The sequence below is a fragment of the Pecten maximus genome, chromosome 5 (genome assembly GCF_902652985.1).
Source record: "Pecten maximus chromosome 5, xPecMax1.1, whole genome shotgun sequence".
In the NCBI taxonomy this organism is placed as follows: domain Eukaryota; kingdom Metazoa; phylum Mollusca; class Bivalvia; order Pectinida; family Pectinidae; genus Pecten; species Pecten maximus.
The window spans coordinates 31,001,637-31,027,453 of record NC_047019.1 but is presented as its reverse complement, the minus strand read 5'-3'; the positions used below and the strand labels follow the sequence as shown (position 1 = coordinate 31,027,453).

At 36.7% G+C, this 25,817-nt stretch overlaps 1 protein-coding gene across 1 annotated transcript; it reads left to right on the top strand.

Annotated features, from left to right (window-relative positions):
* The first annotated feature begins 166 nt into the window (after positions 1-166).
* LOC117327781 (flocculation protein FLO11-like) lies at positions 167-24,493 on the top strand. The gene is made up of 13 exons (XM_033884955.1): positions 167-294; positions 487-657; positions 3,054-3,596; positions 4,363-4,567; positions 5,145-5,277; positions 5,802-5,984; positions 8,780-8,876; positions 9,327-9,434; positions 10,196-11,130; positions 12,264-12,414; positions 14,243-19,111; positions 20,480-20,503; positions 21,790-24,493. Exons 1-11 carry the CDS (start codon positions 240-242, stop codon positions 18,463-18,465), a joined length of 6,804 nt encoding a protein of 2,267 aa, XP_033740846.1. The 5' UTR covers positions 167-239; the 3' UTR covers positions 18,466-19,111; positions 20,480-20,503; positions 21,790-24,493.
* The last annotated feature ends 1,324 nt before the right edge of the window (positions 24,494-25,817 follow it).

Here is a 25,817-nt window from a genome sequence, read left to right as displayed (position 1 = left end):
TAAATAAAAATCAATATTTGTGTTACAAACAATAATATGTGTAGAATTTATATTTTCAGTAAATAAACTTATCACATGAATTCAAAATGTCAATCACCTATATTTCCAAGTACTTTTTTCTTTTTTTACGACAACCGGAAATCAAATACTCAATCGTGCCCGCCATTATTCGTGTTTACTACTGACGATGTTTTGAAATATTCAAACCTCTCATGCCATAATTTAAGACCATATATGACATGGCATGTGACAGTTTATACTTTCTTCCTTCTGAAATTGCTCGTCTGGTTTTAGGTGAGTGTCGGCTTGTTGCATATTTATGAAATATGATGCCTTTTTTGAAACATGAAATTCACAAGTTTGCAATGTTGACAAATTTTACATGCATGATGTTAGCTGAAGTTCGGTAGTTTTCTTGACATGTTTTTACATATATGCTTTCGTCTATGTTGATTTCTGTTTTGTATAATGCTTATTTTACTGCAGGTTACCTTCAATCCGAAGGCTACAGCAAAACATACAAGAACTTTGTAAAAGAATGTCCTCATTTAAGCGAATATGTCAGCTTCATGAAGAAGGGCCAATATTATCCGTTGACAATCAATGGTTTGGCTCTTATGCAGATTCTGGAAGAATATGGGGCTCTGAGAGTAGCAGGTGAATATAATCTGATTAAAGCATTGTTGTAGATACAAGATTTGCTATATTTGAACTTTAATCTTTAATGTTGCATTGAGATCTAGTCCTCTATTATATGCATGTCCCACAAAATATAGGGTCTCATGATCAGTGGCTAGGATCACAACATTAATCTTGACAGCTACAACTACAACTGTAGCTGTCTTACAATAAATGTTCACACATGTACATGTCTGGGCATTGTGAAAAAGACATTAATTTATTAGCTTCATATTTATAATGGATGTATATTATGAATGTGTTTAACTTTTTATTGTTTGTAAAAACAGAGACATATATACAGGGATTGGCAGCTCTCTATTTGCCCTTATGTCTACATGGTGGCCCCTGACCTTCCCACAATCCTTTGCGGTCGCTCGGTTCAGTCTTCACTAGACGCCATATTGGAGAAAACTTGAAAACCAGACACATAATTATCGATAATTTCTATTTGAAATCATCACCAAGATCCAATTATGTGCTTTAATTTAATTAATATCAAAGTGCAGAAGTGTCATCAATATGAAATATATCACAATTTGCTGTCCAAGTATTTGTATTTTGAGTATGAAAGTCAAGCACACCGCAGGAAAGATCGGCGGGAATCTCCAATTTTCGAAAAGTCCCTATGGGGTTTTCGAGAATACGGATAAATGACAACAATGTGCATGATAAACAAGACCACATTCCATAAGTATGCTAGTTTTTGGTTAATGTGGTAACTTTTGTAGTGGCCTAGATAAAATGATGTGCTTTTTGTGTGCGTTTAAAATTGACGATGTTTTGGTCTGATGTAATGGCTGCTTAATTACAAAACTTGGACATGTTGATAGGACCCAATGGATTTTCGAAAAATACGGATAAATGACAATGTGCATGATCAATAAGACTATATCCCATAAGAATGATAGTTTTTTGTTAATGTGGTAACTTTTGTAGTGGCCTAAATAAAACGATGTGCTTTTTGTGTGCATTTCAAATTGACGATGTTTTGGTCTGACGTAATGGCTGCTTGATTACAAAACTTGGACATGTCGATAGGACCCAATGGATTTTCGAAAATACGGATAAATGACAACAATATGCATGATCAGTAAGACTATATCCTATAAGTATGATAGTTTTTGGTAATGTAGTAACTTTTGTAGTGGCCAAAATAAAACGATGTGCTTTTTGTGTGTATTTAAAATGGCGATGTTTTGGTCTGACGTAATGGCGGATTAACCAGAACATGTCGAATAAGTTCCAGTACATCAATACACACGCAAAGCCCAATTTACCTGTGTTTGATAGGGGACAGGGCGCTCTCGATAAGGGATATGCTTGAGTGGTCACGAATAAAGGGAGCCACCACTTGTACGGGAAAATAGCGATGTTACTTATCTCTCTATATATGTCTCTGGTAAAAAATAAGACAAACTGAGGAATTGGAGAATATATTTTTTATTGACATTATAAGTCTAAATCTTGTTCTTGAATGTTAAGTGATGAATTTGGAGAGTTGAAAAAATCCACTTTTTCTCTCAAGTTAGTCTGTTGTACATGTATATATGTGTGAATAATATCTCATGTTGATAAGAGATGTATAAATGTCTTGATGTCATGCATGTATTAAGGTATCATAGACATTAACTGCATGCAAGCCCTTATTCAAAATACCTGATGTTGCATTCCAGATTATCATTTATAGTCTGTAATCACTGTATCTTGAATTATCAACACCATGGATTGGTGATTTTAATAACTAAAAGACATTGTATCACCAAATTAAATTGTGTTTACCACAATGGGCAATATCTGCTTTAAATTGCAAAAATGAAGTTGATATCTTTAAAAAACAAAAAATCTGAATGCAGATAATATACATACATAAAGAAAATTAGGAAACATAGTTTTAAGTAATTAAAATTTCTTCAAGTTCTTTTTTATTGAAATGCTTTCCCAATCTGCTCTGCTCCTAATATAAAAAAGTTGAATTACACGTACATATATATTCAATGAAATACTATCAATGAATATTAATTAGTATTTATATATATGTGACAAGTACATGAAGTTACCAATTAGATTTATTCATTGGAATTAAACAGTACTTGCCAAACATCTCGTTGATCCATCCTTAACTGATCATGAGGGTTTATGGATTTTTTGGGATTGATGAGATATTGCATACAAATGTACAAAAAGGTTTATTTAACTAGTAAATATATGATAAATCATTTAATTCATATATAGCGCAGGTAAACTGGAATGGAGTAGATTGTTCCTTGTATAGCTACTTAATGTGCACAGAATGATGTAGCTAACTGACAATTTTTAAATTATTGCTGATCATGACAAAGTAGAGATCCAGATGACTTAATAATTCATTTCAGAAACTTCAAGAAAATTAACACCTAACCCAGCTCTAAGTTCCCTATGGTGCCAGTTTGATTCAGTGGTGGACAATATCAAGAAACGAGTGGCTTCTAATTCAAGTTTGGTGTACAAAGGCAATGAGAAGCAACAGTCCAGGACACGAATGCAAATGGTGGAACGGCGGCGTAATCAGATCAAAGCCACCATAACCAACGCTGATCCAGACATTATCCAACCTCACAACTCCAAAACAACCATAGCACCATTGGTGGTGACACAGGATAAGACTGACTCTGACTATAGCCTATCACAGCCAGCTTCTCCATCAGATGGTGGCCATGATGATAACTATTCTGATGAAATGTCAGTAGATGACCCTGTTGAGACAGTAATGGAATTACCTACCTCACAACCAACCCAAGATATTTCTTCTTATGACTTGGGTCATAATAAAACTTTACCAAGTCCCAGATCAGTTATTAAGGCTTCAGGGAGTACTTACCAAAATTCTTCTGAAAAATGCAATGTGTCAGAGTGCTCAACAACAAAAAGCCAGACAGGTTTGTAGTAAACTGATCCATGACTGCTGGAATGAGAGTAAAAATGACAGATGTTGTTTTATCATAGTCCTTCTGTACAAAACAAGTGAAAATGTTACTGCTTAATTTTGTCATTATAGCTCTGTAGCAGGGATGAGTAGATATCAAACTAAATTATAATAAGGTTTATGATATAATGAATTAAATGTTCATTACTAATTATTTCATAATAGGTAAATTTCCTGTGAAATATATCTGAAATATATCTGTGAAACATAATGTAAACTTATATAATCCTTTTGATATTATGTCTAAATCCTGTGGTGTTTCGATTGAGCAAGAAATCTGTAGTTGAGTTTTGTCAGAAATGCTCGATATCATGGTAAATGAAAGAATATTAGCTGAGCGGTATAACTTATGAGAAAGACTTGTCAGTTGTCACTATTGATCGCTTGATTGTCACTTATATCATATAAAACAAGACGTGTCTAGATGACTGGGATAGTATAAAATACAAGTGTCTAGATGACTGGGATAGCATAAAAAACAAGTGTCTAGATGACTGGGATAGCATAGTAAGCACTAGTACTATGAAGGAATGAAAGATAATTAAGAATTAATTTTAATCAATCATTGATTGGAAAGATATAACTGATGATTCATCAGGAAATTTAAACCGATTCCCCTCATTAGGTAGTAAATCCTCAAATATATTATGTCCTATGTCATATATTACTTGAGGTTTCTGTGTACTTTATCATCACATGATATACTTCTGGTTCCACAGAATTAACCGACACAGAGGTCCCTGTGGCTTCATTTAAACCCACAATGACATGTTCAACAGAATCTGGCATACATGTTGACACAGAAATGACTGATGCTCCAGGCTCTCCATCCCGATCTGTTGCGCTTGTGCCATCACTCAAAACCCCTGTCAAACACCATACCACTCAGGAACCTCTATTGGAGAAGTCACCAAGGCGCAAGAGGTTGGTTGTAAAACATCACAGCAGTTATATTCAGTTGTGTGCAGTTTCATTGACATTTGATAATTGATTATGTATCCACCTTGTTTTAGCTCACCTGGCCCGAAGAGCCCTTGAGCTTATGTCATGGTGCTTGCTTCAGTCCGTCCGTTGTCTGTCATCTGTCAACATTTCCTTTAAATCCCTATTAGTCCTAAATGCCTGAATGGATTTTGATGAAATTTGCTCTGAAGCAATATTGGGCAAAGAAATTTGCTCTGAGGCATTATTGGGCAAAGAAGATCTAATATTGTATAAATGGAGGGTGTGGCTTCCTAAGGGCCAGAGGGGCAGGGCCCAATAGGGGAAATAGACATAAATTTTTTATATCGCTATTAGTCCTGAGCACCTGAATGTTTTTTTGGTTGGAGCATTATATATGAGGCAAATGAGACCTGATGTTGTACAAACCGAATTCCACAAATAGTTATATTACTTTGAAGTTGTTCTGACCATATTTCATTACATTTTGTGTATTTACAGAGCTGCATTAAAATTTTTAACACATTTATTACTTGACTATGATTTTTTTTTAAATTAGACCACCGAAGAGGAAACCACAGGGAGAGCAACGTAAACAGAATAAGTCTGACTCCGGTGTTGTACAGGGTATTGGTAGCCACAATGAAAGTAGTAATAGCACAGACGGATCAGCTCTGGAAAATTCATTCCCTGTAAGTATGTCATGTTTGTCTGGAAAACTCCTGGGCAGATTTACAGAATCTGGACAAAAGTATATGTTTAATGTTTAAAAAGAATATGTTTTAACCTGCATGTTAATAATACTAAGTGTTTAGTTCATATCACAAAAAAATATCACTCTTTCTTGTTCTACACCAAAACTAGATTTTGTTAATCATCAGGTTAATCTAAAGGTCACATTTGATCATTTTCATATGAATTATATCATGAACTCCTAGACAAATTTATTTCATTGATGAGAGGGGTGCAAGGTATATATCATTGTGAGCCCCTTTGCTTTTATGTTAATAGAATTATAATTAATATAGCAGGTGGTGTGAAATTAATTTCAAATTCTAAATTAAGATATTTTGTATAAATTTAACAGATTTATGATGATTTACTTAAGGAATTATTCCTTTGTTGGAATGATTCTACTAACGTAGCTAGCATAAATTGAACTTTCACACATATATGAATTATTGAAGTTATATGATTAACATGCTAAATTTTACAGCAAATCTTGGAGCACATAATGAACGACCCTTTGCTTCCTCACAAACTGGCAGAGAACATCAACAAAAGTCTACACCCTGAGGTGATTCCAGATCCTGGTACACCTGCTGCCCTGCCTTCTGTCGATGTGGTTCCAGAGAGTCCCTTTATGGGCCGCTCTCTAGAGGACATACTGGACCAGCAGGTATTACCTTCTGATAAATTCCCTGCCTGGTTATAACTATATGTTGACTGTTCAGAAAATCAGTTTCTGTTTGTTAGGTCACCTGAGATGAAATATCAGTTAACCTATTGCAAGCTCTATGTTTGGTTTTATGTATCGTAAACAATTGACATTTTGAACCTCTTTTCAATAATCAACAGGCCCGGTGACCTAATTTTGGGTTTTTAGCATGCTAGGATGAAAGGCTACTAAGTTTGATCAAATAGATGATCTTGACCTTCATTCAAGGTCACAAGGGTTAAATATGCTAAAACCTTAAAACCACTTCTTGCATGCTAACCAAGAGGCCCTGAGACCTAATATTGGGGTTGTTCAAGGTCACAGGGGGTCAAATATGTTAAAATCTTTAAATGACTTCTTTTTACTAAGCAAGAGGACCAGAGGCCTGATATTGGGCCTTTAGCATGCTGGGATGAAGAGCTATCAACATTGTTCAAATGGATGACCCTAAACTTTATTGAAGTCACAAGGGTCAAATATGCTAAAATATTAAAAGGACATTTTCTCAATAACCGAGAGGCCCACAGACCTTACATTGGGCCTACAGCATTCCGGGGTAAATGGCTATAAAGTTTGTTGATTTGAATGAACTTGACCTTCATACAAGGTCACAGGGGTCAAATATTCTAAATTATATCAAAACTCAGGTGACCGTTAAGGCCCACGGGCTTCTTGTTACATTTGCTGTCTTGTAAAAATGATAATGAAAACCAAACAAAGAGGCCAAAATATGTATATATATATATATATATATATACAAAAAAGAACATTATTTAAAAATTTGAATCAATAAAATCTTTAAGAATGCTTCATATACTGAAATCAGGATTCTGGACCATACATGTATCTCTACCACTGTTTGATGTTTTGACTTTGCCGATAAGTATTGGAATAGAAGTTTCTGAAGCATATCTTGACTACTGTTTGATTTCTTAGTTTTCTATTCATCAGTTAACCAGAATTTATGAAACAAAACAAAATTCAAAATGCAGATATGTTGAATGATCAGAATGTAATATGGCGTATAATAGTTATTGGATTATTAACTCATCTGCTCAAATATAGCAAATGAGCTGATGGTGAGGTGCAGCGTCCATCATCTGTCTGGTATCAACTTTTCCCTTTAAACAACTTTTCCTCATTAAGCAAGAGGCTGAGAGAGCTGATATTGGGGCTGAAGTATGCTGGAGTGAAGGGCTACCAAGTTTGTTCAAATGAGTAATCCTAGCCCATCTTGTTTGCATAAAGTGGTAATCAGCTTACTTTTGCATAAATGACCTAGATTAACTTTTAAGTTACATTAGAATCAGGTGTGTGACACTGTTATCCCCATTTCAGATTAGCAAAGGTCAATGTCTGTCACATCCACCCTTATTTTACTGCATCTGTTCTCAAGTATTAAAGATGGTATTATTGTTTAATAATTGATAATACACCAAAAAAATCTTGTATATATTGAAATTCCAAACACCAGCTAGGCACGATATATTACTTGAAATATATCTATAAATAGAAGAAATCCTATTATTGAGTGTAAATATTTCTTTCTTAGCCCACCATTATCAGATGATAGGCTATCCAAATTGCTGCATGTGTATGTCCACGATCAATCGTCCATCTGTAAACAATCCTTGTTATACCCCAGCAACGAAGTTAGGGGGGGTATACTGGAATCAGGTTGTCTGTCCGTCCATCTGTAGACGCATTTTGTCCGGACAACTCCTCCTAAACCGATGGGCCAATTCCGATGAAACTTCACACAAATATAGAGGACCATGTGTAGATGTGCATGCCACTTTATATTTCTCAAAATTATGGTTGCTATGGCAACTGGTCACTATAAACAGGTTTTCTGATAAGAACCATAACTTTAAGTTTGTCCGGACAACTCCTCCTAAGCCGAAGGGCCGATTTCCATGAAACTTCACACAAATATAGAGGACCATATGTAGATGTGCATGCCACTTTATTTTTTTTCAAAATAATGGTTGCTATGGCAACTGGTTACTATATTACTGGTTTATCTTAGTTAGCCTCTAATTAACAGTTCCAATTCACCATTGACTCGTGCAGATTGCGGGGGTATTAGTCAGCCATCCTGGCGACGGTTCTAGTTATCACTGTTTCTTGAGAAGTACTGATGGGATATATATTTCTCAAACTACACAAGTAGCTTCCCCCTTGGCCCATAATTGTGCCCATTTAATTTTGAGTTGGACTGAAGAAACAAAATGGACGGCAGACGACCATCTTGGATTTTGACAATTTAAGTTTGTTATCACTATTTCTTGAGAAGTACTGGTAGATATTAATCAAACTTCAAAGGTAGTTTCCCTTTATTCTGTAGTTTTGAGTCTGATTGAAAAAACGAAATTGCCAATAGGCAGCCATCTTGGATTTTGACAGTTGAAGATTGTTATCACTATTTCTCAAGAAGTACTGAAAGAATATTTCTCAAACTTCACAAGTATATGTTTCTATTTGGATTTTGGCAGTTGAAATTTGTTATTGATATATTTCAGTAAGTTCTTTTTTATCTTTCTTACTTATACTTCATATGTAGGTTTCCCATGTTATCAATTTATTAAAAGGAAGAAGGGGAAAGTAGAGAAAAGATCAGTCTTTCGTAGGACTAATAAAGATCATTCAATGTTGGGCACCAAGATCCATATTGGATCGATATATCTCTTGTTCATTCTGGAGCCAAACTAAGACAAATCAAAGTTTTTTATGATATGACAAATTTTGCTTTTTAGGAAACACAGATGCCAGCATCTTCCATCAATGGAATTATAGAGCTAACGGAAAAGGATCCCAATTTTGAATGGTTGTTTTCTGCTGGTGTTTGCTATCGTAAGTAAATCTTTGTATTGTCTACAATAAATAATAGATGGTCATTTATAATTGTGAATCTTTAATAATACATAAGCATGTATATAAAAATGTTTTAACACATCTATAGTACTTATGTAGCTGTCAATCTTCATATAATTGGACATAAACCTCATCTTGGTTTAGTTAGATTATGGTATCACATAGTCTGTCTGTTCAGTTGCATAATCACCTGCGTACAAATAGACAACCTGGACTGGTGTATAATGACCTTTTGCCTCTTATTAAATGAAGTCTAAGCAAGTTTTGCAAGAAAAAAAACAATTCAAAGTACATAGCTTGTTGCTATGATTTTGTAATGTCTTTCCCTTTTGCAAGTGAACCAATCACAAAATCCAGAATAAGAAATGAAGTATAGCCTTTCAAAATTGTTTTTTGAATTACAATTATGAATGTTGTATATGTGTTCAGTTGACGAGGTCACCCATGACCGTGATTTTACAGACCACAAGGGTCGTAGCAATGGACTCCAGTCCTCGGCCAGAAACACAACACAACAGCCACAACCTGGCTCCTCAGGTAATATTCTACCAAATGCAGGTATAATTATGGGTCATTTATGTTACAGGAGAATTTTTAAGATTTTGGATAAAGTAGATAGGATTTTGCAAAACGTGTAAGTCTGAGGACGGATAGGGAATATTTCTAAAGGTTCAATGTATGTGAAGACTTTTTGTTATGTGGTTCAAAACCCCATTGTGAGCATACCCAGTGAAAAGATAAGGTATTTTTATGCCCCCTTCACTTTATGGGAGGGAGGGATATAGTGTTACCCATTTCCGTCCATCCATTCCATCCGAGGGGGCGGCGATAACTTGGTTAGAGCCTTGGCTACATAACCTTGGGTAAAGATCGAAGGTGTTTGACATTCCCTGCCTGTGTGAGTTTTTGTTTCTCAGGAAACTGAGAAAGTGGTCTGTCTGTGCTGTCAGGCTTGTGACCTTAGGTAAGACACTGTACCCTAATTGATCTGGATGGAATGTGACATGCTTCTGGTATATTGTTCAGTGAGGTAGTCACCAACTACTTCAAGGAGTTTATAGCTCAAAATGACCCTGGCTTTTCATGGGGCGATAAACCCAGCAAACAAACAAACCATTCTAAATCAAGGACATAGCTTGGGAAGCATTCATTTCCTTCAGACATTTTCTAGCTTATTCCTTGTATATTGAATATCATTTCATTTTTCTCAACTTTGATATCTATTGCCGTTTCTTCACAAGTTTGTGGAATCGTTTATTATTATCATAATGTTATGTTCATTTTTGTTTTCATTTTAGGTTGTAGGGTGGACACTGTTCCAGCTTCCAGTATGTCGTTTGATGTGGTGCCATCAGATAACATTCATTTTACACCTCCTACAAGTTTTATGCCAATATCAGACGACACTGAAAACAACTTGTTCAAAATATCTATGCAAAATTTTTCAAACCCACCAACAAGCAATGATGAATCATTTCACAACCTTCCTGAATATACAACAGTTAGTGGAACTGGTTTTCCAGTTACAGACAGTGTGCCACTGTTAAATCAGCCAGTGACAAGTAGTATTCCAGTCCTATTGCCTGTTACAACTTCTTATAGTGCTTCTCGGACATCTGCTACCTCATCTATACAAAGTGTGACTGTTTGTGTGACAGCTCAGCCTCTAGAAACTGCTGTCACATCTCATCAACCGATCACCTCTAAAATTTCATCTAAGCCAATCACAACAGCAGTGACATCCATACAACCAATCACCTCGTCGTTCTCCTCTGAAAGTGTTAAAGAGACAGTTGAGTCCACGCTAACCTCACCACACGGCTTTCCAGTGTTGTCTCTCAGGAGTTCTGTTAATGATGATGACTTACCTGATCCTTTATCGTCCTTCACCATACAATCTCCAGTTAAGCCATGTGTGACGAGTCAGTGTTGCACCAATGAAGGGAAAGGAAGTGTCGCCTCAGCAACATATTCGTCGTTTGTAAGCGGCATGGGTGAAGGACAACATAGCAGTACTCCTATTACAGCACGATCAAATAGTCTTGTTCTACCTTGTATGACAGGCATTTCATCAAGTGCTGAATTCACACAATATTCCTCAGTTGCTCCAACCTCTTCCCAAATGGTTTTTGCCAAGCCCCATTCAACTGTTCCGACTGTCTCCCCAAAATCTTTGCCAACCGTAAACCTTAAAAGCCTTTTGGACAAGCTTGAAGCTAAAGCCAAGGGAGAGGTATGATATGTTATGTGTTTAAAGGTGTATATGTCACAGACATATCTGGTATCTACATGGTGATGTTCAATACAAATGTCAAAACTTGTGTTGTATGTTCAGATTCTAAATATGATATTTCACTATGATTAAAGATAATGGACCAATAATTACAGTCAAACCTGCTCTAACGACCCCCTGTATATAACGACTGCCTGTCTATAACGGTTTTAAGATTCCCCATGATATTTTACTATATAACGACCCTTTGTATAGTGACTACCTGTCTAATGTGACTAACGACCGGTGATTTTGAAACATCGGTCGCTAATTTGTTTTCTATAGCAACCAATTTCTGTCGGCCATCTTCTGCTCTCAGCAGTCATCTCTCATAAAATCCCAGGAAAATTCAGACACATCGACCCTGGCCTGATTATACTGCCGCCATCTTTAATGAGTCAATACTAATAAAAAGTCGTAAACTGCCACAAATATCCGGATTTCAATTTGGGTCAGAAAAAAATCTTTTGGTTTTAAGAAGTTAGACTTTATCACAAAATAGTAAGTAGTAACACAAATATAATTAATTAATCAATTATTGAGTATTCTTTTTCTTTATTTAAGAAAGAAAGGGAGATAATTTGATAGATACATGTACATATACAAATGTGTATAGCATTATTTCAGAACAAAATATTTTAAAAAAAAATATCCATAAGACCATTTTGAGTTATATTTTGTCTTTAGGTCCACAAAATCATTAAAGATTAAACCCTTCAGATTAATAAAGTTTATGCATTTATTTGACTTCTGACTGGTCTTCTGAATGCCCTGTTCAATGACAAGTTATTTGTGGCAGTTTCATGTAAATTGGTTGGTGCGATAATTCTGACCTGTCTATAAAGGCAACCTGTCTATAGTGACCGTTTTTCTGCCTCCCCTTGGGCGGTCGTTATAGACAGGTTTGACTGTATATACAGCCTGTATGGAGTATGGAATTCATAAATGAATATTTGGCAAACCTGAAATGTACCTATAGGAAACATGTCATTGTGTAAACAGTAAAGTGCACTTGGACAAATGTGTAACAAAAACCTTAAGATTGGTTTCTTGAATGTCAATAATTGATTGACTGTTTTTATTGGTTCATACAGATAGTAGAGATAGACCTACCAACAAAACCTCCAGCCAAACCAAGCAATAAGTGCAGAGGCAGGAAGAAAAATCACCCACCAAAGAAGACCTCCCCAAAACGTGTTGAGCCCAAACCCTTAAATCCATCAGCTGGAGCAAACTGGTCTTCAGGTTAGTATACTGTATACCTGGTAATTTCGACCCCATTTAAGTTTCCTCCTTTGAAGATAGGGCAAATTTAAGATGAAGGCCAAAGTTCAAGCTGAATTGGAGGAATTATAAACCATAGTACATGGGCCAGGCGTAGTCAGATCAAAAACATACCCTCTTACTTTTCAACTGTGTTTATTCTATACAATCACATGCAACACATGCTATATATTGAAACTAAATTAATTAAGTAAAACATTGTTTTATTCAAATATATGCATGTGAAAGAAAATCTATATCTAAATCTAGGCTTAGTACATTTGAAATATCATGTTGATTCAAATTGAGAATATGGGCTAAAATCAAGTATCAGGCTGAGTATTTTAAATTCGAAAAAGTGATGTTATTTTAAGTTATTTTAAAAATCCAGTCAACTTTTAAAATTATGGTCATGATACAAATTATACACATAGTGACATCAAATTTCTTCCATGGAGAAGGCTAATTTTATGCATTCATTGTCACCTGTGGCTTCCATTCATGTACAAGAGAAAATACTGGTCAGTCATTAGTCTCGGCACGATGAATTTACAATTGATACTACAGATACTACTTGAATCAATAGGGGCTAAAAGAAAACTTGAGCACAGGTACACATTCTTTATTTTACACCTGATTACATTTCACAACGCAGCTGGTTAAGACCTTTCGAGGAACTTTATAGGTCCTGAACGGAATTTTCTGATTTTACAAATGAGGAAAAGAACAAAAATAACCTGGGTCGAAAATTACCAGGTATACAGTATATATTTCATATGGAGAGTATGTTAGTGTCAAGATGAACTATTGCCATTATTCTTCATCCATCGTCGTGTGCTATCCATAACTTTTACTTTCAAGATACTACTCCTGTTTAATGACTTGAGTAGATTGAATAATAATGACTTGAGTAGATTAAAACCATTTGGTCAGAAACAATCATTTCTTAATGAACAATGCTGGCTTGACCATTTGAGACAAGGGGGCTTTACCCTGGGGAATTTAGCTAACCTTTTAATTTAAAACACTACTTAATGTCTGAGTGAATTGTAACCAAATTTGGTCTGGAATATCATTGGGGATGGCAATCATAATGAGGATGGCTCTTCCCCATGGAACAGAGGAGTTGGGTTGCAAATAGGAAATTTAGAGATAACTAAAATTTATGTAAAAGTGGATTGCATCTAGATTTGATGTGAAATATCATTGGTGAAGGACCATCTTTTCTAAGGTAAATGATCAGGTTAGTTCAGATACTGGGGAAAGAGGGTTTGTGTCTCAAAATGGATATTGGCTGATTTGAACAAAATTTGGTCTGATAGTGTTGGTGAAAGGGAGGGGGGGGGCAATCATTTTTTTTTTTTAAATAAAGTCAAGTTTTATCGACCCCTAGAGACAAGTTGAAGTGCAAATGGAAAATTTGGCTTTAGTGCCCACTAAAACCTCTGTTTTGGAAAATAGAATTTTAGCGGGATTTTATATTACTGAAAGAGGTGATTATATCAAAGAGATCATTCTCCCTCCTGAAAGTCAGATGATTGTCAAGGCCTGTAAGTCTCTTGTTATTTATTCGGAATCTGATGATGGTGATAAGCTAAAAAGATCATGATCAAATTATCTGGATAATTGATATCCAAAACAAAATTAACAGCACATAGCATTGAAATTAACAGCATTGTGTTACTTTTGGAAATAAAATTTCAGAAACTATCTACAGACAAGCTAAATGTTACTTTTGTAAATGACAATTTTCACATTAGATTTGGTTTGTCATACCCATAGGTATACATGTATTTGTTTTCTTTTGTAGAATTGTCAGCTTTAGTGAAGATAACCTCTCCTGAGAAATCTACACCACATGTCATACAGAGGTCAAACATCAAAAAGACACGTGTCACAACATCAAATGATGCGCATATGTCAGATATGAACAGTAATCAGACTGTTCCACAGACCAGGGCCAAGAAAACTAACAAGGGAAATGAAACAGTTATGGCTGTTTTGTCACCGAATGGTAGCTGTGTCCATCATGTGCCTGTCCTGGAAGTTAACTCCCTTAGTGAGGTGGCCGATGCTAAGGATTTAGTTCCAATGGGACAACTTGTTCCAACAAGTCTTCCTGTGGTGACATCATCACCTGTAACCATGGCAACAACACAAACTTCAATGACATCACAACTGGTGACTTTATCATCCCAGAGTCACTCTTTCTTATCAGTGCCTTTGTCATCTCCACCACCTGAGACATCCTCACTTCAAACTGAGTGTTCCTCAAGTGTGGTGATGACATCAACCTGTTTACCATTTGTGCAGACTGATGCTCCACAGACTCCCCCTACAACTAGCTGTCACACAGAGTATCCCAGCATGCCAGACCTTTGTGGTACCCAGCCCTCTCTGCCTGTACCTGCTACCACCTGTGACAGACCCAAGGATACGCAACTAGATCATGCTACTGTCCTCGGTGATGCTTACTCAGCCGATCGGGACTTTCTGGAGTCTCCCTGCTCTGATATTGGTACTGGTGATGGATCGACTCCTTCAGATAATTTAATTGAGACTTGTGCTACGTCCATAAATGAGGATCTCAATCGTTATTGTGGAATTCCTATCAACAAATTAACACAAAGAGATATACATGTGCGACCGCTTGACTTTAGTTCTCAAGTACCACAAACAAGTCCGACAGAGGTCTCCTCTCCTATTAGGCAACCTTCGTTTGGTCGTGGCAAGAGAACTCCTGCCACAAATAAGAAGAAAATTGGCAGGCCTCCACAAAGGAGATCAACACGTGGAAAGTCACAGTCAATCACTGATGATAACATTAGTTCTCCAACAACATCAAAAGATGTGAAAAATGGTCCACCACAGAATGATATGACCCCTAGGAGAACTGGAAGTTCACTGGAGAAGTTTGAGTCCTCTGCAGGCTCATTGGAATGTCATGCCTCACAACAAGTATCTGACTCCCCACTGAGAAACAAGGCATCCCAGGACAATTCCACTACCACTCCTTCACACAAAGTCAAAAAGGCCCTGGCAGTGACACCACATCAAGGCAGAAGTCTGTATGATGAATCAGTGAGCACACCTCATCAAGACTTTGAGTACAGCCTAGCAGGTACACCCAACCAACTCACAATATGTACACCAACTCGTACAGATGACATACCAACAAAAGGAGATGCATCTCAACGACAAGTTTTAACCCTCGGAAATGTTGGAGCATTAAGTCTACAGGAAGTTGTAAATTCTCCATCTCTTCATGAGGATATCACAAGTCGAGATAGTGTTTTATCTCTTCAGGTCCTAAGCCCTTCATTACATAATAGTGAGCAAAACAGCCATAAAAAGCCAGCTGAGTTAACCACTGACATATCAGATTTAAAGCTTAAGGACCATTATAGCAATGTAGATATAGAAAGACAAAAGGAAATTAGAAATTCACATTCTGTCGCAGAAAATGAGAACATTGTAGAATCAGAGGTTAACACTGCAGTTTTGTCTATTCAAGATAATACTACTTGTATAGAGATTTGTAAGTCTAGTTCTGTCACCATTATGGAGAATAAAAATATGAATGTAATAGGCATGGATCCTCGTTCACCGATCCCTGACACTCAAGGAAAAATGTACAATTCCTCACAGGACACACTTAAACAACTGTCTTACTCCGGCGACCAGAGATCTGAAGAAGTGGTAAACACTGATAATCGACAATCATCCACACCGACTGAGGTCAAGGACAACAGCCATTGGTCAGCTTCTAAAGACACATTCCTGGACCAGCAGTCCGACATTAATGTTCAATCAGTGACCACCTCCCAAAGTAAGCAAACAGTTGTCCAGAGTGAAATGACTCAGAACAGGACACATTCTGATTCATCGTTCTCCCAGTCTGTAAACTCCAATCTAAACACATGTACTGCATCAAACACAACTACAAATAATCATGCCCACTTAATCAACCCAACGGAAGCTCATGATACCCAGCAACCAGAAGGAAATATCAACCCATCACAAGGCTACCAAAATGTTTCACCATCGACAATCACTTCAGCAAATATATTGGAAGATGCTATGCTGCAAGTGTTTTCTGCTTCCGATTCACAACAAACATTTTTCAGTCCTAATCCTGTTCTTACTGATTCACAAGTAATAGAGAGTTCCACTGCAAATAAAGAGCCTACATCTTGTAAAGGACCAACATCCCAAATGCTCAGTTCTTCAACACCTGTGGTTAGTCAGACACAGTTCATCGTTTATTCTCCTCTTCCTACCCAGACAGTGTTGTCCTCAACTCCTCCAACAACTATGATTCACTCTGCAGCTCCTGTATTAACTCATTCTAAATTTGTAGTCAAATCATCAGCTCCTGTTGTGACACCAGCAACATTCATTGTTACATCACCAACATACCCAGTGGTGGTCAACTCGCCTGCACCTTTAGCCAGTCATTCGCAGTTTGTCATAAACTCTCCTCTGATGGTTAAGTCACCAGCAACTCCATTGATTGTCAATTCACCGACTACCCCACAAGTAGTCCACTCACCTGCCGCTGTGTTGGCTACTGCCCCATACAAAAGTGTGTGTTCTCCAGCTCAACACAAAGTGTCTTCAAGAGCTCCTACTCCTCAGATGGAGCCTGCAGATTTCATCCCTGATCGATCTGGTACAATCTATGTTACTCCAAATGTGCTGGCACAGATGTCGTGCGAGAAAGGTCTAGTTGTGCAGCAGGAGAGAGCAGCCACTACTTCCTCCATTGAACCATGTCCGAGTGATCGGTCTGCTGTAGACAAATGTGGTGTTACCGGTAGGCCTGATGTAGGTCAATCTCCGCGTGGTCAATATCAATCTGACCAGGATATCTTTGCAGAGACTACCGATGAGGAGGTGGCTGAACCTTCCCAAGTTTTACCAACACAATCAGAAGTGGCAGCCATCACAGAGGTCTCCCACGATATCGCCAAGATTCCTTCTCTGTTTGATACTAAGGATGGTCACAACCAAGTTACGACACAAGCAGAGAACGCATCACCCCACTGCAGCAAAGATAGACACAGTCCAAGGTATTTCTCTGCTCTGAGTAACAGTAATGACACACCAGTGTGTGATCCGACGTCTACAATGGAGGCATATCCAAATAGTCCTAACAGTGGAGAGGTGAATCTTCAGAAGGATCCTTGTCATTCAGCATTACCAGAGACCACAAATCACGTCTCGCAGCAAAGCGACAGTGAAGAAGATATAGATATACTCGGGGACTGGGATCCTGATTTGTCAGCAGAAGAGATAAACACAGCTTCCATAACTGAACATACCATAAGCCATGACAGTTCACCTTTGTCAAGTGATTCCTGTAGTCCTTCTAAAAGGTCAGCCTGGCAAGCAGGCTTTGCCACAAAGCCTTCCTCGACCACCTCGGCTTTTATCAGGAAAATTCTAGAACAGAAAAATACACGACAGACTTCTGAAAAGAAAAGTCCTTCATGTACAGAAAAAGTTTCCTTAAAAACACAGACCACTTCACAGAAAAGTCCAGTGTTGCACACAAAAAATTCAGTGTTCACTCAGAGTAATGCCGACACTAAGTCAGCACAAAACAGGCCCGTCTCTAGCGACCAACACTCAAAAGAAAGAACTCCAAGGCGAATGCAAGTTATCACCTTAAGTAAGGAAGTGTCCAAGGTCAGCAAAGATTCTCAAAATGCTGTGCAAAGTGCACGAGGACCATTCAAACATCCCCAAGAACTCACGCCAAGGAAAACATCACACATGAGTGGCAAAATTGCAAGCCATGCAAAACACTCAATCAGTAGTGAAAAAACTTCTAGGGGTGAACATTCAGCAGAGAAAGATGTGTCATCTCATCAACAATATGTAACTCCACCCAAGAAGAGATTCACTGCCTCTCTTAAAAGTGGTGATGGGTTGTACTTTGTTTCTGAAACACAAGGCAGTCAGTCAACTGATAACCATTCACACCAGACAGAGAGTCACAATTTCCAGTCCAAGTCCTCACAGAAATAGAAAGTCAACTTTGATCCCGAGGAAGGATATGGATTCATTTCACACAATTAAACCAGACAATAAAACTTCAGATAACTATCATAGAAGTTCATCTCATGCTTCAGGTGACCATAGAACTTCAAAAAGTCCATCTCATAAAAAAGCTTTTGACAAAACATCACAAAGTCCATCGCGTCATAAAACAACAGAAAGGTCATCACGAAGCCCGTCTCACCATAAAATATCAGAAAAGTCATCACAAAAACAACCTCATCATAAAACATCAGAAAGGACATTGCAAAGTCAATCTCCACATAGACCAGTTGTAGACAGAACTTCAGAAAGCCCTTCAAGATGTAATAGTGAAAATCTGGAGAGAGTAAATGCAAGTCCAAATATCAGGCGGAAAGTATTTGAAACCAGTGATAAAAGAACAATTGGTAAAAGTGAAAACAACACTTCTCGTGCATACAGAGATCATGATAATAACAAAAAAGGTGTAGAGAGAGGACGAACAATTTCATCTTTTGGACAGTCTAGTTCATCATCCACATACCACAAAATATCTGAATCAGGAGCATCAAATACAGATACAACCCAGCCAAGAACATCCCCAACTCCAAAACGAGGGCACAAGCGTCGAGAGGACAGCCGCCCCACAGGGGAAGTAAGTACAGAATTATCAGAGATTCTAGGAGTTCTAAGTATTTTAATCTCTCTAGTAAAATGACAAATATTCAGAATGCAAGAAACGAAATTCACAATTTTTTTTTTTTTTTTTTTTCTTCATTTTTATGCCCCACCATCTATTTGGGGGAGGGGCATATAGTATTACCCATGTCCGTCTCATTCTGTCTCTATGCAGTGTAACTAGCTAATCTCAGGAACTTCTGATGTGATCCTCACCAAACTGTGTTTCGGGGTGTCAAGTGGCAGCAGGGAAATTTATTAATCTAATAAAAATTAGACTTTTAATATCCACTGCTCTACGATACACTGCAATACAAGATGTAACAATATCCAGTAGGAGGTCATCTTAGCAGGACCTTTAATCTCAGCAAATCAGCGCGTCACCTGCAAATTTTTTTATGTGATTTCATTCTTCGGAAGTATAAATACTTATATAGGTAACGTCCCAATGTATTCCGATTGTCGATAGCAACGGTAAACAATATGGCTTTGCCCCCCTCCAGGTAACGTCCCAATGTATTCCGATTGTCGATAGCAACGGTAAACAATATGGCTTTGCCCCCCTCCGGCTTACCGAGAACACCTCAACAAATTTACAGTTTTACAAGCTTGAGCTGCCTGTGTTTTTTTTCTGTAATCGTACATGAGATAGGCAGTGAAGGCAACAGCGTCATGAAAAAAAAATTTAATTGGAAAGGGAATAACATATACGGTCACTATTTTCCAAATCCAGTTGACAACACTATCTGTCCTGTTGACGAGATATTGTATGATCGTTTTCTATTTTTCTTTCAATGTAATGTCCAGAGGATAAGCAGCTTTTTGTTTATTGTCATGACCATGAAGATAGTCTAACAGTAATGTTTGTGATATTTTTTCTATTACAAATCAAGCTCTGAATTGAGTCGTAAATACTAAGAAGCAACTGAAGGTTTGTATAAGACTATTTGTCAATGGTTGACTAATGACGTCATTGACCAGTTTTCATTGGCTTATATTTGAAGCTAAAATGTCATGCTTAGATGACCTCCCATGGGGTATTGTTAAATCTTGTATTGTAGAGTACTGTAGAGGAATGGAAATTATAAGTCAAAATTTAAATAGATTGGGGCATTTATGTCTTACATAGATTTTCTAGTTATATGCTTGCTGTAAAGCAACCTGTTGATTAGAGTCGCTAGGATGTTTCTATTCTATTATCGTGGTCATTAATGATAAAAGATCTGTTTGTTATACTTCAGATATATTTTTTCTCATTTTGTTATATATTTCAAACCTGTTCATGCTTGTAAATCTATGTACATATACGATGTGACTGCATAATTAAACTTTTGTTTATTTTCAGGTCAAAGCGAAAAAAGCCAAAAAGGTGAGCAAACTTTCTTTTTTGGAAGAAGATGTTTTAGGTCATCTGATTTGAAGGGTCAGGATGACCTATAGCCATTGTACATGTGCTCCGTCTGTCGTCGTCTTCCACACGCCGTTAATCTTTTGCTTTCAAAACTCTTCTCCTCTTTACCTCCGAAGTAGATTACTATCAAATTTGGTTTGAAACATCATTGGGAAAGGGGGAATATGATTTTATAAATGAGGCTGGTTTGACCCTTCGAAACAGAGGGGCAGGGCCAAAAAGGTGGAACTTTGGTGAACTTTTGCTTTAAAACCCTTGGGTAGATTTCCGTTACATCCAAATTTGGTGTGAAACATTTATATATGAGGCTTGTCTTACCCCTGTGGATAGAGGAGTGGGGCCCAAAAGTGGGAACTATGTTGAATTTTTGCTTTAAAACTTCTTAACCTTTGGGTGGATTACAACGAAATTTAATGTGAAACATCATATGTTATATAAGTGAGGATAGTGTGACCCATTGGGCCGAATTTGAAGGACCTAAAAAGAGGAATTTTGCTGTAATTTTGTTTAAAACCCTTCTCCTTGGGGCCAATGGGGTGGGGCTCCAAAGGGGAAATTTTGCTTTAAAAGACCCACTCCTTCTTAACCCTTGGGTGGATTACATCCCAATTTGTTGTCAAACATCATTAGGGGGACGGCAATCATGTATCATATAAAGGAGGCTGGTCTGACCCATGGGGACAGAGGGGCAGGATTCAAAAAGGGGAACTTTGGTGAATTTTTGCTCAAAAAAACTACAACTCGGTCTCCTTAACCCTTGTGTGAATTACAACCAAATTTGGTGTGAAATATCCTTGAGGGAAACCAATAACATGTTATATAAATGAGGTTGGTGTAACCCCTCACGCCTTGGGCAGAGGGGTGAAGTCCTAAAAGGGGATCCTAGACAAAAGTTTGCTTTAATATGCTACTTCTCCTTAATGGATTGCAACCAAATTTGGTTTGAAACATCATTAGGGGACAGAAATCATAATTTATATATATGTGGCTGGTCCGACCCCTAGGGGTGAGGCCCCAGAACAGTAACTTGGCTGAAATTTTGCTTTAAGATACTACTTCTCCTTTAAGCCAAAATGAATCAAAGCCAAATTTGATCGGAAACATTACTGGGTGTGAACAGACAATTTATGGTAATCATGCTTGACATTGATTGTTCAATCTTGCAGTGCTCTTGTCACTTTTGTTTTTCTTGCTCTTGTCACTTTTGTTTTTCTTTTAAATGCCAATATTTTATCCTTTTTCAGAGCAACAAGCCGATAGATTTAACCAAACTGGATGTCGACAGGTTTCTGAACAGTGATATATACATCAAGGGCATATTGGAAAAATGATCAATGTTCAACATAGCACTAAAACTGGTTACAGGAACTTCAGTTTAGAACATAGCACCATCTCTATGGTGACAGGACCTGTGATGTACAACATAGCACCATCTCTATGGTGACAGGACCTGTGATGTACAACATAGCACCATCTCTATGGTGACAGGACCTGTGATGTACAACATAGCACCACCTCTATGGTGACGGGACCTGTGATGTACAACATAGCACCATCTCTATGGTGATGGGACCTGTGATGTACAACATAGCACCACCTCCATGGTGATGGGACCTGTGATGTACAACATAGCACCAACACTATGGTGACAGGACCTGTGATGTACAACATAGCACCACCTCTATGGTAATGGGACCTGTGATGTTGTAGTACAACATAACACCATCTCTATGGTGACAGGACCTGTGATGTACAACAAAGCACCATCTCTATAGTGAATAGAACTATAATTTACAACATACCAGACAGTACCAACCGTATGGTGATGGGATGTTTAAGTAATTTACCAAGCAAATTTAACTGTGCAAATTAAGATTTTATGATGAAGAGCAAATACTGGACTTGACAAAAAAACTTCCTTTATAAAATTCGTCATGAGGCGGGCTTGAAGATCATTGATGATGTTTTGGAATGTAACAATGTCTGTTTTGATGATTAATACATGTATTAAATAGATTTAGCTCTCTGTTAGTCCATAACCTTTTATGATAGATATAGGTAATGTTTTCAATTGCCAGTCTTTCTTTTCTTATATGTATCATTGTGAATGTCTCTTGAAAATGAAGTACTGAATATTATATAGGTCGATACTAATGTTCATATTTTCAATACAAGGTACAAGAGTACATAAAAAATGTAGTATTTTAAGAGTATTTCACATATATAGGGATGAGCTTTCTAGACACTCCAGTTATCTGAATCACTGGTAGTGTGTGCCAGTGTATGTACATTTTTACTGGTGCTTATTCTTTACAATAGATTTTTAAAGATTAAAACTAGATTAATAATTTATTATATATATATATTATGATTTTACCATGAATAAACATGCAGTATGTTGCACAAATGTAAATATTACAATCAGCTCTCGGATACTTGAACACTTGTGTGAGGGCCTGGGTCTAACACACTAAGCTGGCAGTATCAGGAGAGTTTAAAAAGCTATAATCAGTATAGTTACTTTGATTCATCACAAATACTTTCTTAATTATCCTCCTTTAAATGAGATGGACTAAATTTTTGTTGTTGCAATAAGTATGTACCTGGGTAAGCTTGAATTGGTGAAGATCATATTAAATTTAACCAATATAAGTTATTTGTTTGAATGTAGATATTTCATAGTTTCCTTTTTCATTTTGTGTTCCGTTTTTGGTGAAGTATTATAAACTATTATTTATTTTGTTATGTTAATTTATTAACTTTTTTTTTTTTTCTCGTGATTACTGTTATGACAAAAGAAATTTCTCAGGAAGGCAACTTCTTTCTTATGACAAATGTGAATCCAGAAATGTCTTTTAATTGAAATCTGGCATTTTATCAATTTCTTACATCTGAATGATAATCCCTTATATAACAAATTATTTGATTAGCGCCTCCCATTCAAACCAAACAGAGATCAATTTTATTAGTACAGTTTTTTCTGGTCCTTGAGAATCAAATGAAATCTTATCATGGATATAACACCATCAGGTAACTTATTAAAAGTTAAGGTTTACCTATATCACCCATAGGTGTGCAGTGCTGTACTTGTTAATTAGGTGAATGGCATTTATGTGCAGTGAAACATTTTCAACATTTTGCTTAGCTGTAAATTTTAAACCATTCAAGAAAGTGTCTTTTCTTTGTTATTTTGAAAACAAAATTATGGTTAGAACTAATTAAACATATTTTGCAATCTTTTAAATGGCGTATACATTTATTACCTCCTCTTTCATAACACAGTGATTTTTACGGAGTATTTGTAGGATATGTAGAAATTACATTGTGAATTATAATAAGAAGTGAGCGGAATAACTTTCCTTGTTTTTGTGATCTTTAATGTGGGAAGTCTTGATTTTGGTGGACTTGTCCTTTATAATGCTTGTGTGTTTGATTTATTTGAATGAGTAGGGTCAAATGTCATAGTCAAAGAGGAATGAATAGGTTAGAAGTCAGAAATCAAAGTTACAATGTCAATTTAGAGTTATCATGACATTTTTTTTGCACAAATTAACAAATTTGAATGGAAATTATTCCCTTTTGGTTATAATTTTTCAATGTGCTCTGAAGATCTAGTCTGATGGGGAGGTCAGATGTGGTATAAGAAATTTATGTACATGTACCATATAAATATACAACAGAGAAATAAATTACTAGTAATTCTGTATTGTCCGAAATCTCATAAAGAAAATAAAATACACATAGTTTGAAGGTTATGAAAATACCAGTTTTGTTTGCTCTTCATAAATATATTTAAGTTACGATATGGGTAACATGTTACCTCCCTTTACATGGTATTTAGTGGCTAGTATCTGTAACAAATGAGGCAGAACTTAAGAAATAATAGGGTATATAATTTTCTGAATCATAAACTAAATCATTGTTATCATTAAATGAATGCATAATATTTACCAGGTATGTTGTTTGTTTTCTCAGATAATGTTATTCTTCAGCTTACATTTTAACTCCGCGATCTCAATGGCAGTTGAGTTTCCTTCAGACCTTTATGCACCATCTGTCGTGCATACATTTATAACTTTGTCATGCATACACTTATACAATGTACCTTTAAATGATTTCAAGTAGCCCAGTCATAAAAATGGACTAATATTTATATTAAATAGCATCATGAATTGAAAAGCTGAAGAAGTTTGTTCAAAGGAATGACCTTGATCTACTTTATAATGTCAAAGAGGTCAAATGTGTGTATACCAAGAAGATCAGGATTCTAATCTTGTGTCTGATGGAAAAATTAAACCTTTCCACGATTGGTACATCAAGTACATGCTGTAATGGGTATCACTGGCTCAGAGTTTGATTTTCATGGATTTTAGGTCAAGGTCACTGATACATAAATATGTCTATACCCGATGTGTAGCCTATTTGGTACCGTGTGTATATACACTATGTTGAGACAAAACATCCACCCCAGAGATAAAATAGTTACTATTTTATCACATGGTCAGACAAACTATTTTATCACATGGACGGACAAGTAAACATAATTTTCGCTCACACTATTGTCAGAGATTGATAGAGTGACCAATCGGCCTTGAAACATTGCACAACACTTGTACGCATTGTTTCGTAACTTTTTTATATGTCGCCTCTACTATTTTTAGTGGGGGCCTGTAGGAGACATGTATATCAGGAACTCCTCGGATTTTTTAGAGCCAACCTGAGGATGATCCGAACAAGACATAATTGTTAGCACAGTAAAATCTTTAGGGACAGACTTCATACCAATTTCTGCTTATTGTTAATCTTATCAAAATCCCCAATTAAGCCCATCCTTATATATTTAAAATCCTATGATGAATTTTACATATAACAAACTTTCCTCTGGGCCTGTTGGATTTCTTATAGACAAGTATTATGGTATTGAACAGGAGGCTAAATGGGCCTGCATCATTCACCTTCTAATAATCTTTGAAGTTGTGATAGTCGTTTATGTGCATGCTAAGCTGATAGCCACATTATTCAAATTCTATTGTCCTTCATCCGAGTACACTACTGGCTGAGTAGCACACACCTAGCTATCTTGCTCATTCAGGTAAAAATCAACACGTTTTATATTCTCATGACCTTGGATGTAAGTAAAGGTAAAAACTTGGTAGACCCTTCATTCCAGCATGCTACTGGCCCAATATCATAACCCATAGGGGACAGAATGTTACTTTTGAAGTTTAAAAAAATCACTATATTTGACCCGTGACCTTGAAAGTTTATCAAG

What these genes read in the sequence shown, in the direction of transcription:
- LOC117327781 (XM_033884955.1), top strand. Translation starts at nt 240, where the DNA reads ATGGCATGTGACAGTTTATACTTTCTTCCTTCTGAAATTGCTCGTCTG. An exon ending in AATTGCTCGTCTGGTTTTAG is followed by an intron (nt 295 to 486) that starts GTGAGTGTCGGC and finishes ATTTTACTGCAG; the next exon opens with GTTACCTTCAATCCGAAGGC. An exon ending in CTCTGGAAAATTCATTCCCT is followed by an intron (nt 5,278 to 5,801) that starts GTAAGTATGTCA and finishes TAAATTTTACAG; the next exon opens with CAAATCTTGGAGCACATAAT.